Source organism: Pan paniscus, chromosome 18 (assembly GCF_029289425.2).
Source record: "Pan paniscus chromosome 18, NHGRI_mPanPan1-v2.0_pri, whole genome shotgun sequence".
Classification (NCBI taxonomy): domain Eukaryota; kingdom Metazoa; phylum Chordata; class Mammalia; order Primates; family Hominidae; genus Pan; species Pan paniscus.
This window is the reverse complement of record NC_073267.2, coordinates 15923690-15937216: the sequence shown is the minus strand read 5'-3', so window position 1 is coordinate 15937216 and position 13527 is coordinate 15923690. Positions and strand designations below refer to the sequence as shown.

At 40.9% G+C, this 13527-nt stretch overlaps 1 protein-coding gene and 1 non-coding gene across 8 annotated transcripts in view; both read left to right on the top strand.

Annotated features, from left to right (window-relative positions):
* The window catches only part of CEP20 (centrosomal protein 20), a 39550-nt gene extending 26256 nt beyond the window's left edge, over window positions 1-13294 (top strand). For 3 of the 7 annotated variants that reach the window (XM_055099402.2, XM_055099400.2, XM_055099401.2), the window contains 2 exons: window positions 5431-5567; window positions 11497-13294. In XM_055099402.2, the coding sequence (XP_054955377.1) occupies window positions 5431-5567; window positions 11497-11573 (214 nt within the window). In that variant the 3' untranslated portion in view covers window positions 11574-13294. Of the gene's footprint in view, window positions 1-5430; window positions 5568-11496 lie in introns of those variants that run through there. The other 4 variants (XM_057299995.2, XM_055099403.2, XM_057299996.2 and 1 more) reach the window with 2 other exon arrangements.
* LOC117978625 (U6 spliceosomal RNA) lies at window positions 1797-1900 on the top strand. Its single transcript, XR_004669299.2, has one exon. It is a non-coding gene; the product is annotated as a U6 spliceosomal RNA (small nuclear RNA).
* Window positions 13295-13527: the final 233 nt, after the last annotated feature.

Below are 13527 nucleotides of genomic sequence, written 5' to 3'. Positions count from 1 at the left end.
TGGGGAGTCCCTGTATAGCCAAAAAAAAAAAAAAAAAAAAAGTACATAGGAGACCTGAGAACATAGCTTAAAGCAGCCTTTTTTTAAATCTAGAACTTTCTTTGAAGCCTTACGTTTTCTCATCCTAAAAGTTCTTAAGGCCAAGTGAGGTATCTCGTGCCTGTAATGCCAGCACTTTGGAAGGCTGAAGTGGATGGATCACTTGAGCTCAGGAGTTCAAGACCAGCCTGGACAACATGGGGAAACCCCATCTCTAGCCAGACGCGGTGGCTCATGCCTGTAGTCCCAGCACTTCAGAGGCTGAGGCAAGCGGATCACCTGAGGTCAGGAGTTTGAGACCAGCCTGGTCAACATGGCGAAACCCCATCTCTACTAAAAATAACAAAAAGATTAGCAAGGCATGGTGGCGTGTGCCTGTAGTCCCAGCTGCTAGGGAGGCTCAGGCATGAGAATCGCTTTAACCTGGGCAGCGGAGGTTGCAGTGAGCCAAGATCACACCACTGCACTCTAGCCTAGGTGACAGAATCAGACCCTGTCTCAAAAAAAAAAAAAAAGTTCTGAAAGTTGTTTGCTTTACTATATAAATGTTTTAAATGACATTCCAGTTAAATCTAACTCTCCCACAAATCCTTGTGTAAAATTAATGTTCCAGGATCATATACTACCTTTGTCATTGTGTGTATAGTGAAGTCCCTATTGCTTAGCGTAGCACTTTACACCTCTTTCTACCCGTCTGTTGTTGTATCTGCTCACACCTGATTTCTGATTGTGCCTGGAAGACACTTTGCAACTTTATGCTTCTTTGCCTTGTAAACCATTCCCTTATCCTAGAAGCCCTACATCACCTTTCTCCCTCTTAACTTCTATTGGAGCATCTTAACTTCTATTGGAGCATCTTTCCTTTCTGTTGGCCCTGTTCAGATAGTAACTCCTTTATGGCATTTTCCTCTTTCTCTTCCTCTCATCTTCCCATGTTTCTTTTTTTTTTCTTTTTTCCTTTTTGTGAGATAGGGTCTCGCTCTGTCGCCCATGCTGGAGTGCAGTGGCCCCATCTCAGCTCACCGCAATCTCCTCCTGGGTTCAACTGATTCTGCCTCAGCCTCCTGAGTAGCTGGGATTACAGGTGTGCACCACCATGCCCAGCTAATTTTTTTTCATATTTTTTTGTAGAGATGGGGTTTCACCATGTTGGCCAGGCCGGTCTCGAACTCCTGGCCTCAAGTGATCTGCCCACCTCCACCTCCCAAAGTGCTGTGAGGTTTTTTTGTTTGTTTTTTCAAGGCAGGGTTTCACTCTGTTGCCCAGGTCTCTAGAGTGCAGCGGCTTGATCATGGCTCACTGCAGCCTCGAACTCCTGGGCTCAAGCGATTCTCCCACCTCAGCCTCCCATGTAGCTGGAATTACAGGCATACTCTGGCATGCACCATCATGCCTGGCCAATTTTTGTATTTTTTTTAGAAATGGTGTTTTACCATGTTAGCCAGGCTGGTCTCCAATTCCTCAGCTCAAGTTATCCACCTACCTTGGCCTTCCAAAGTGTTGGGATTACAGGCATGAGCCACTGCACCTGGTAACAAGTGTTTTGAAAAGTATAAAAATTGTATAATTGAGAACAGTGGGAAAAATAATTGGGGGAATCTAAGCGTGACTTAGGATGAGCAGTGAGTTATTACATCATTTAATACAAGACATCATTTTACATTTAGCAGTTGATGGAAATAAGCAATGACTATACGCCTACTGGCTTCTTGGTAGCTTTTGAGATACCTACTTCAGATGAAAGTATTAAGAAGTTTGTGCTCACTTTAACAGCACATAAACTAAAATTGGAGCGGTACAGAGATTAGCATGGCCCCGGCAAAGGGATGACACGCAAATTCGTGAAATGTTTCATATTTTTTTTAAAAAAGAAGGCCGGGCGCATTGGCTCACGCCTGTAATCTCAGCACTTTGGGAGGCCGAGGCAGGCGGATCACGAGGTCAGGAAATGGAGACCATCCTGGCTAACACGGTGAAACCCTGTCTCTGCTAAACATACAAAAAATTAGCCGGGCAAGGTGGCGGATGCCTGTAGTCCCAGCTACTTGGGAGGCCAAGGCAGGAGAATGGGCATCAAACGGGGAGGTGGAGCTTGCAGTGAGCCGAGATTGTGCCACTGCACTCAGCCTGGGCGACAGAAGCGAGACTCCGTTTCAAAAAAAAAAAAAAAAAGTAAGTTTGAGAGAGGATGAGGAAGCAAAAAAAAAAAAAGTTGCTAAAACGGCTTTATTTTTTAAAAGTTAGGTAACTTCTTTAAGCCCTTGTCTTTCACACTTCAGTGATTGGCATTCACAGAGTTTGCCATAGTCACATATTACTCATATTATTTACTTAAAGATCTGCAGTGCTGCATCTGAAACCACTGAGGCCAGATACATGTTTGAAAATCCAAATGCTTTCGGGTTTTAAAATGACATGCCTGTAGTCCTAGCTACTTAGGAGGGTGAGGCAAGAAGATTACTTAAATCCAGGAGATTGAGGCTGCAGTGAGCCATGATCTTGGTGCTGCACTCCAGTGTGGGCCACACAGCGAGAGTTCTTTTTTTTTTTTTTTTTCGAGACAGAGTCTCGCTCTGTCGTCCAGGCTGGAGTGCAGTGGCGTGATCTCGGCTCACGGCAACTGCCGCCTCCCAGGTTCAAGCGATTCCCCTGCCTCAGCCTCCCAAGTAGCTGGGACTATAGGCGCATGCCACCACGCCTGGCTAATTTTTTGTATTTTTAGTAGAGACAGGGTTTCACCGTGTTAGCCAGGATGGTCTCGATCTCCTGACCTCATGATCCTCCTGCCTCGGCCTGCCAAAATGCTAGGATTACAGGTGTGAGCCATCGGCCCGAGACTTCAATTCTTTAAAAAAAAAAAAAAAGTAATATGGTACATCTACCAAATACTACATGTATGTGCCAGGGAGTCCTAAAGTAGTATTCCACAATCACATTAATATTTTCTTTCTCTTTTTTTTTTTTGAGTGCAATGACATGATCTCAGCTCACTGCAACCTCTGCCTCTTGGGTTCAAGTGACTCTTCTGCCTCAGCCTCCTGAGTAGCTGGGATTACAGGAGCATGCCACCACACCCGGCTAATTTTGTATTTTTAGTAGATACGGGGTTTCTCCATGTTGGTCAGGCTGGTCTTGAACTCCCGACCTCAGGTGATCCTCCTGCCTTGGCCTCCCAAAGTGCTGGGATTACAGGCTTGAGCCACCACACCCAGCACATTAATGTTTTCACACAAAGTAAGATAAAGTCTGTAATAGCCTTGTTAGGTCAACCCTTGCCATCTGATGATTTTTTGCCAGATATATGAAGAGAATCCAGTTTTCAGAATTTTGCATTTCAGAATTACAGGCAAGTTATTGTGAGGCCGCACTTTTCTTTATCTTTTTAAACTTATTTTAAAAGATAAACCTTAATCCATGAATTTGCAAGTTGCCTCTCCCTTCTGCACTCAAGCGATCCTCTCACCTCAGCCTCCCAAGTAGCTGGGACCACAGGTGCATATTACCTTCTGTGGCTAATTTAAAATAAAATTGCTGTAGAGCTAGGGGACTCGCTATGTTGTTCAGGCTGTCTCAAACTCCTGTTTGAGGCCAGGCTGGCCCCCCAAAGTCCTGGGATTACAGGCCTGAGCCCCCATGTCCAACCCAAAATTTTAATCACAAGTACATTTTTTTGAATATTTATTTAAAAAATAAAACTTTTAACATTTAAAAATCATCTTGAACCAGTTAACACTTTGGGGAAGATTAAAGTAAACAAAGAGACCTGTTTTATATTACTAGGTGACGCTTTCATAAGAGTTGCGGCATCTTATTAAATAAAGAAACTTACTTTCCTGGTTTCCCTCTGGCATGGAAAAATTAGTGTGATATTATTCCAGAATTTGGTAGCTTAAAACAACAACATAGATTATTTGTGGAATATTCGGGGATTTGGGATTGGCTTAGTCACGTAAGTCTAGCTCAGGCTCCCCCTTGAGGTTGGAGTCAAGATGCCAGCCAGGGTTGTAGTCGGAAGCCTTGAATGTGGCTGAACTATCTGCTTCCAAACTCATAATGATATTGACAGGCGGCCTCTAATTCCTTACTGCATGTAACTTTCCAGGGCTGCTGAAGTGTCCTGAGGCATCTGACTTCTCCCAAAGGCAGCAATCCAAGAGAGAAAGCAAGGAGGAAGCTGCAGGGCCATTACCACGTGGCCTCTGAAGTCAGCTTTGTGCCAGTTAGAAGTGAGTTCAGCTCACACTCAGAGGGCAATGAGATTCCATCTTTGGAAGGGAGTGTCGTACTGTAAACCATTATACCAGCTAGTAAATAGATACATATCTCAAAAAATAAATCCTCCCCACAAATATATACACCTACTATGTACCCACAAAAATTAAAAATAAAGATTAAATCCTTTTAATTGTGTTTTCAAACTTGAGATTGGAAACAAAGGAAAACATTTCCATTGTACCACTCTTGATTGTCAGCAGAGCAGCTTTCCTTGATGCAAGAGTACTAATATAAATTCCCAGGCAGCACACTAAGGAAAACAATATGGGATTTGGGGTTCAAGTGTAAACTTTGTTTACTATCTGGGGGAATCTCTAGCAAATCTCCTGGCTGTGGTTTTCTCCTTTATAAATTGCGGTTGATGATCTTGACATTACACGATGAGGATTAGATGAGAAGAGGTACACGTTCTGTAAACTATAAAGAAGATTTTAAAATATTAGGTAATATAAATATTAATCTAAATAAATGTTAGCTACACAGGAGCTAACATTTATATACCATTTCATATGTGCCAGGCACAGTAAAAAACACTTGACATTTATTAACTCATTTAGTGCATAACAGCCCTATAAGGGAGGGACGGTGCTTATCCTAATTTATAAAGGAAGAAACATTTATGAGGCTGGAGAGGTTAAGAATCTTACACAGAGTCCCACAGCTAGCAAATGGCAAAGCCAGGATTTGAACTCATGTCACCTGGCTCTCAGGACCTAAGACTTTTTCAGGGCAAGGACTTATTAATCAAGAGGTGTTTATTGAATACCTGTTGTGTATTAGATGGGGTTAGGTATTGGGAAATACTCTACTGGACTTTGGAGTTTAAAAGATAGATTCCTGTGGATTGATAGAAATGATATTTCAGTGTAGATGAGGTTTAAGTTGTTAACATGTTTTCTCTGGGTTTTAAAATTGTCGTGAAATTAAGTGGTACTCTTAAATTTAAAAGTATGAACAATTTGCATTTTGGATAATCATGCAGCTTTTTAAAGTCTAGTGAATCACTTGGTCTTTTTGATGTCAGAGGTTACCTTTTAAAGAATAAATGTTTTAAGCTTTTCCCGTTTATGCAGATTTATTAGCTTTTGGTTTTGTTTTGTTTTCTTCCTGCTATAGACCTCTTTTATATGGGATTTTAGCCCATTTCTTGCGTGGAACTAAGGATGGCATCCAGAATGCATTTCTGAAAGGGCCTTCACTTCAGCCTTCAGACCCAAGTCTTGGCAGACAACCTAGTAGAAGAAAGCCAATGGGTGTGAGTTTTCCAAGATTCATTATTTAGCTGTCAGCAAATATGTTTTCTTCCTATATATTTTTCTTTTGGAGTCTTTACTGAGCTTTTGAGTCATAGTTTAATTCTGCTTATATCTAATATGGCTAGCCTATGTTACTCCAAGAAACAGAATGCTTTTTGTAAAGAATCTTGGACAGGGAAGCGTGGGAGGCATAACTGGGCAGAATTCTTAGATGTAATTTCTTTATAGAAGTATTTAAAACTCTGGGCCAGGCACAGTGGCTCATGCCTGTAATCCCAGCAGTTTGGGAGGCCGAGGCAGGTGGATCGCTTGAGGCCAGGAGTTTGAGACTAGCCTAAGTGACATGGTGAAACCCCATCTCTATTTTTTTTAATTAAAAAATTATATTAATTAAATTAAAAAAAATAAAAAAATACTGAAAACTCCAATTTTCATGTAAATTGTAAGTATTTGGAGCAGCTTAGATCCTTGGTATACTGAATAAATAGCTTTTTATCAAGTGATTATTTTTTTTCCTCTCCATGACTGCAAAATAAAAGGTAAGATTGCTAAATACAGATAGAGAAGTCATTTGCATTTTTAGGATACTGTTTATGTTACAGTGGAAGTTACCTACAAGTTACAGATTGTTAGGAGAATCGCCCACATTTCTTTCAGATTGCCTGTTTTTTAAATGAGCTTTTGGTAGCTTTTAAATTTTTATGTATTTTTTTGAGACATAAAAATACATAAATTTTTATGTATTTTTTGTAGTCACTCTGTCGCCTGACTAGAGTGCAGTGGTGCTATTATAGCTCACCGTAACCTTGAACTGCCAGGCTCAAGCAATCCTCTCACCTTCTTGCCTCAGCTTCCCAAGTAGCTAGGACTTCAGGCACCACACCCAGCTAATTTTTAAATTTTTGTGGACATGGAAGTCTCAACCGTGTTCACTAGGCTGGTGTTGAACTCAGTCTTAAGTGATTTCCCACCTCGGCCTCTCAGAGTGTGGGGGTTACAGGCACGAGCCTGTACCTGGCCCTGACTTATTTTGATTATCCCAGCAATGGGATCCCATTTTCACCATTTGAATTGAGTGGGTTATAGCTCAGTGTTTGCAGTTGTGGTAGAGAGCTGATCAATTTTTTTTTTTTTTGAGACAGAGTCTCGCTCTGTCGCCCAGGCTAGAGTGTAGTGGTGTGATCTCGTCTCACTGTAAGCTCTGCCTCCTGGGTTCATGCCATTCCCCTGCCTCAGCCTCCCAAGTAGCTGGGACTACAGGCACCCATCACCACACTCGGCTAATTTTTTGTATCTTTAGTGGAGACAGGGTTTCCCTGTGTTAGCCAGGATGGTCTTGATCTCCTGACCTCATGATCCGCCCACCTTGGCCTCCCAAAGTGCTGGGATTACAGGCTTGAGCCACCGTGCCCAGCCAAGAGCTGGTCAATTTTTAAGGACAGTTAAAGGTGGGGTTTAGGCTGCCAATTATCAGAACAAATGTAAATCTTGAATGTTGACATGAACTTTTAGGAAACGCCTAAAATGTGGATTGCCTTTGTAGTTTCCTAAACTGCTGTGACCAGTAGTGACCGTGTTAGATGCTTGGTGTCTCTTGAGGTCTGAAAGTAAACAGTGAATCAGGATAACCTATTTTGGAGGTGGTTTCTGACTGCACTAGGAGATATCTTTCTGTATATGTTAGAATGCTGAACTGGATGGAACGTTGGAAAATAAGTCATTCCCACCTACTTATTTCATAGTTGAGAAAACTTTAAGAAGGTTCCAATACTAAGAGGTTAAGTAACTCATCTAAGGCCTGTAGCAGATAATTAGTAGCAGAATCAGCACATTTGATTGATGTTCCCGTATACCTTTCCACATATAGATTATGGAGAAGTTTTCCAAATTCTCTTTTTAGGGATTGGTAAGGAACTGACATTACTGCCTACTAATTGGCAAGTACTTAACGAGCAAAATAAAACATTAATAGTGCAAGTACATGAGTAAATCTCTAAATTTTTTAAATAGTAAAAAGTTCCCTTTAACTTTCCTTTCTTCCTTCTTGCCTCTCCCTAACTCCTCAATTCTTCTCCCTTTTTATAGAAGGTGTCCCTGTTAGCAGTTTGCAGGGTATTCTTTGGGACTCATTTCTTTTATTTTATTTATTTTATTTTATTTTATTATTGTTATTTAAATTTTAGATGGACTATCACTCCATCACCCAGGCTGGAGTGCAATGGCACAATCTCACCTCACTGCAACCTCCGCCTCCCAGGTTCAAGTGATTCTCCTGCCTCCCAAGTAGCTGGGGCTGCAGGCATGTGCTACCACACCCACCTAATTTTTGTATTTTTAGTAGAGATGAGGTTTCACTGTGTTGGCCAGGCTGGTCTCCAACTCATGACCTCAGGCAATCCACCCCCCTTGGCCTCCCAAAGTGCTGGGATTACAGGCGTGAGCCACTGCATCTGGCCATGCCCAGCCCCTTCGGGACTCATTTCTGTGTATTTAAATATATATACATTGTTATGGTGCACGTTATCCTGCAATTTGCTTTTTTTCACTTGTTGATACGTGTAGATCTCGTTTTTAACTTTGTTTCATATTCCAGAGTATTATTACAATCATCCTTTTTTTAATTTTAGAGATGAAGTCTTACTCTGTCATCCAGGTTGGAGTGCAGTGGCACAATCATAGCTCGCTGTAGCCTCAAACTCCTGGGGTCAGTCTTTCCACATCAGCATCCCAAGTAGCCGGGACTATAGGGGTGCACCACTGCACCTCGCTTATTTTTTAATTTTTTGCAGTCAGGGTCTTGTCCTGTTGCCCAGGCTAGTCTCCCACCTTATAATCACTCTTATTTAGTTTCAAATATTTTGCTTTTACGGTATTGTGATGTAACATTGTATCTTTGTCCACACATTACAGTATTGTGATGTAACATTGTATCTTTGTCTACACGTTTCTCTTGTGTGGATGCCTAAAGTAGAGTTGTTGGTTCAAAGGATATGCATATTTAAAAATGTAGTAGATATTGTCTAATTCCCCTCCAAAAAGGCTTTATCAGTCTATATACTTACCAAGAATATATGACAATATGGGTTTCTGAGTTCAGTTGTCACCAGTGGATATTGTACACCTTAACACTTCTTAACACAGCAACCCCAAGTCATTGATACTATCAGTCCCATGAAGAAAAATAACCGCTTGAGAAATAACTTTCTGGTTTGTAAGTTTCATAATCAGCCTTGTTAATACTCACGGCTCATGACTAGTAAGAAAGTTATAAGGAACACTATTTCCTAACCAATTTCTGTTCTTCTGAGATGAAAGCGGTAGATTATGCATACACCAAAGAGAGAAAGGTATTTATGGAGGGAGGGAGGGAAAGAGACACCTAGACACACGACCTGTACACCACTAAAGTGCCAGGAACATCAGAATCGAGTTCAAGTCAGTAAAGCCACCTTGGGTGCCTGTTCTGTGGAAAGCTCTGCAGACAGCTCAGAAATGAGGATGACTGCTGAATGAATCGGGGAAGAACAGTGATTTTGCAAATTATTTTCTTGGTCATCAAACATTTTATTGACACAACCTCTTTGTGTAGTGCCTTGAAAGTTGTCAGCCAGAATTGCATCATGTTTCAGTAACACACTTAAGCTTTCCATTTACTTCCTCAACTCTAGCTCACTGTCTCCGTAACTCTTATTTGACAGCATTGAAAAGGTTATGAAGATACTAAAATCCTTATTCTCTACATCACAGCACCTTGTCTCCACAGAAGCTCATTCAACAGAAATATCAAACCCTGAAACTAAATTGGCTTTTACTTGAAAATAAGTTCAGGCCAGGCCACGGCAGCTCACCCCTGTAATCCCCGCACCTTGGGAGGCCTAGGTGGGCAGATCACCTGAGGTCAGGAGTTCGAGACCAGCCTAGCCAACATGGTGAAACCCTGTCTCTACTGAAAATACAAAAATTAGCTGGGCGTGGTGGTGTACGCCTGTAGTCCCAGCTACTCGGGAGGCCGAGGCAGGAAAATCGCTTGAACCCAGGAGGTGGAGGTTGCAGTAAGCCGAGATTGCACCACTACACTCCAGCCTGGGCGACAGAGCGAGACTCTGTCTCAAAAAAAAAAAAAAAGGAAAGAAAGAAGTAAGTCCAAAGCATGCCAAGATGAAAAAGTGCTTCTCTCATCCAAGTTTTCAGTGCTGAAAAAAAATGAAGAGGGTTTATGTAGGCACACCCACCTTTGAAATGACAGCCAGTGCATTTGTACTGCTGCTGTTAGTGCTTGTAATCTTGAAGGCAAAGTAGTTTTTGCTATTCAACTTTATATATATATACACACACACACATTTTTTTTCTTTTCTTTTTTTTTTTTTTTTAAGAGATAGGGTCTCACTCTGTCTCCCAGGCTGGAGTGCAGTGACACAATCATGGCTCTCTGCAGCCTTGACCTCACAGGCCCAGGTGATCCTCCCACCTCAGCCTCCCAAGTAGCTGGGACTACAGCTGGGACTACATTCCTGGCGAAGATTTTTATTGTAAATGAAAGACCAGATTTTTATAATAGGGACAGTCATCAGCTTAACTTTATTGCACATCTATCAAGCATACTAGACTTCATTTTTTATAACACTTTTCTAGAAGACCTAAAATTGTTGCCTTCTGAGGAAATTGTTAATTTTTTTCTGTCCAGCAAAGTTACCTAAAATAAAGGGAGAGAGATTTCCATCTGTTTTCCACACCCTTAAAGTAGTATTGGCACTGAGAATAAGCAGCTGAGAACTAATAAAGCGTGTGTATAATCACATTGTAGAATTAGAAAACCCAGTGATAAAATTGCATTTTCTAGCAGCTTATCTAAATTTATGTATATATTTTTTCCTATTATCAAAATTGTTGCAAGAAAGATGTTTTGTCAGTTGTAGAAAGTGTTTGGGGTTCATATATTCTCAAGAATCTAGTTTTTGCATTACATTTTTGTTGCATTAGGATATTAAGTCTCTAGGTTCTTTTTTTTTCTTCTCGAGACAGAGTCTTGCTCTGTCACCCAGGCTGGAGTGCAGTGGCATGATCTCGGCTCACTGCAACCTCCACTTCTGGGTTCAAGCGATTCTCCTGCCCTCAGCCTCCCAAGTAGCTGGGATTGTAGGTGCTCGCCACCACGCCTGGCTAATTTTTATATTTTTAGTAGAGACAGGGTCTCTATCTCCTGACCTCAGGTGATCCTATTTGAAGTGGTTTTCATTGTGTTGTAATTGAAGAGCTTTGGCAACCCTCAAAATGCTGATTGAACACCTTGTCCTTTCTTGCAAATTTCATTCCTTACATGTAAGAGAGAGGTTTGTAACTACTTATGCATGGGTTTACTGCAGGTTGTACTCTACTCAAAAAAAAAAGTCAAGAAACTCTTTTGAATAATTAGAGTCCCTAATGCCAGACATTTCTGATTTCTTTCTTTTTTTTTTTTTTTTTTTTTTTGAGACCGAGTTTCACTCTTGTTGCCCAGGCTGGAGTGAAATGGCACGATCTTGGCTCACTGCAACTTCTGCCTCCCGGGTTCAAGCAATTCTCCTGCCTCAGCCTCCCGAGTAGCTGGGATTACAGGCGCCTGCCACCACGCCCGGCTAATTTTTGTATTTTGAGGAGACACGGGGTTTCACCATGTTGGCCAGACTAGTCTATAACTCTTGACCTCAGGTGATCCACCCACCTCGGCCTCCCAAAGTACTGGGATTACAGACGTGAGCCACCACGCTTGGCCTCTGATTTCTTCAATAGTGTTTAAAAAATAATGGGTTTTTTTAATTGTCCTAAACCATCTAAAGTACTCATAGAATATTAAATATGTAACATCCTAAGATATTTGTAGCTATGTCTACCTATCTGTGTGTTTTGACTTGGGATAAGTATTAACATTGGTTTCTGTGCATTTCAGATGACCACCTAAGAAAGGAGGAGCAGAAAAGTACTAACATTGAAGATCTTCATGTTTCTCAGGCAGTCAACAGATAATGCTTTGTTTGGGGTATCTTTTGTCTTAAAATTGTATTATTAATTAAATAACTTATTTATTGTCCCAATGTTACCAAAATGCACCACTAATGTTTGTAGAAATTTGAGTTTCTACAAAACACCCCTCATGTTTAACTACATTTGTGAATAAAAGCTAACTCTTGTCATCTAGCTTATTGGATTTGACTTGAAAAAAAAAGTATTGTTTTTACGAAGTATTTTTTGTTTTTTTGAGATGGAGTCTCGCTCTGTCACCCAGACTGGAGTGCAGTGGCACGATCTCGGCTCACTGCAATCTCCGCCTCCCGGATTCAAGTGATTCTCCTGCCTCAGCCTCCCAAGTAGCTGGGAAAACAGGCCTGTGCCACCACACCGGAGTAGTTTTTGTATTTTTAGTAGAGATGGGGTTTCACCATGCTGGCCAGGCTGGTCTTGAACTCCTGACCTCAGGTGATCTGTGTGCCCCAGCCTCCCAAAGCGCTGGGATTACAGGTGTGAGCCACTGAGCCCAGCCATTTAGGAAGTATTATAAAGGCCCTTAAAGTTTGTAAGGAAATGAAAGGGCTTTGTATTACCTTTTCAATAGGCAACAATGTACTTTTTCTTTCCTTAGACTTTGGCTTACTGGAAGATTTAATTAAAAGGTAGAGGAGAAGTAAATTTGCTGTAATAATTTTGCTGTAAATAAAACAAAGAGTTTATTTTATTAGATAAAGAATGTGAAGTAAGCATGAAGAGACAGGCTTTGGGAGAAATACCAGAAAGGGATTTTTCAAAGATGGCATTGTTTAATCTCCGTGTGGCCCTCGGTTGTGCAATCACAGATGAGCCAGAAGAGGGCCAGCCCCCTACTTGTTTGGGCTCCGAAACTCTTATCAAACATCAATTTTTATTCTTGGGATAGAAAAATAGTATGTGCTATCTCTAATACGCTACTTCGATATTTATTAAAGAAGTATTTTTAATGTAGTGTCCACAGGCTCATTGCATTGAAAACAACTGACTATGATGATAGACAGCTCCTGATTGGCAAAAGTTCGATGGTATATTCAGAATTAAATTTTGCCTGCGCACCTAAACACTGACAACATTTAGCTTAAAGGTTTTCCATGGAGAAGAGTGGTAAGAGCTGTAGTTAGCAAAATTGGCATCCTCTTTAGGGTGTCAATTCTGTGCTGCTTTGCAAATTGTTGAAATTTTTGATTTTCTATTTGGCAATGCTAGTCAGTGTTCACTTCTTACAGATTAGCCAAGAATTTTTATCTAAATGCAGAAACTTATTAATGAAATCCATTTAAACTATACTTACACAACATTTCGGGAGGCCCTGCTGGTAAAATTATATATGGATGCAGAAGTATTGCAAGAGTCCATTTTCCATTTTTAAATCTGCAACATCTGATTACATTGATGAATTCCATTGTATTGTATGTGTGAATATAAATATCTGAATTCTCCCAGGGGACTTGGTTTTCGTCCAAGGATGTTGGCAGTGGACACTTAGTTTACCTCAGGAATTGCAATCATGTAAGACTATATTCGGAAAAAATGCTGGAGTATATAATTTTGGATACTGATATAAAATCATCAAGATGGAAGTTAAACAGAATTGTCACGTGTAGTCCATAGCGCTTTTATATGCATTATTCTGTAATTTGTTTGTACTGCGGCAACTTTTTATACTTTCAATGTATCATTTAATAAAAAAAATAAGCAAGTCACTTTGGTGCAAAGGGTGTTCATATCACTGTTCTCTCATCAAAAGCCACACATCAAAAACAGAAGAATGATTGGAGATGGCTGCCAGGCCTTCCGTCGGGATCTTCAGAAGCTTCGCTGTCGAGGGGTGGAGGCGGGGGTACTTTCCTGCCGTCTACACATGTTTATAGGAAGGAAAAGCACAGAGGACAAGCCAACCCTTCTCATAAACGTGTTATGTTAAGTACCTTACTCG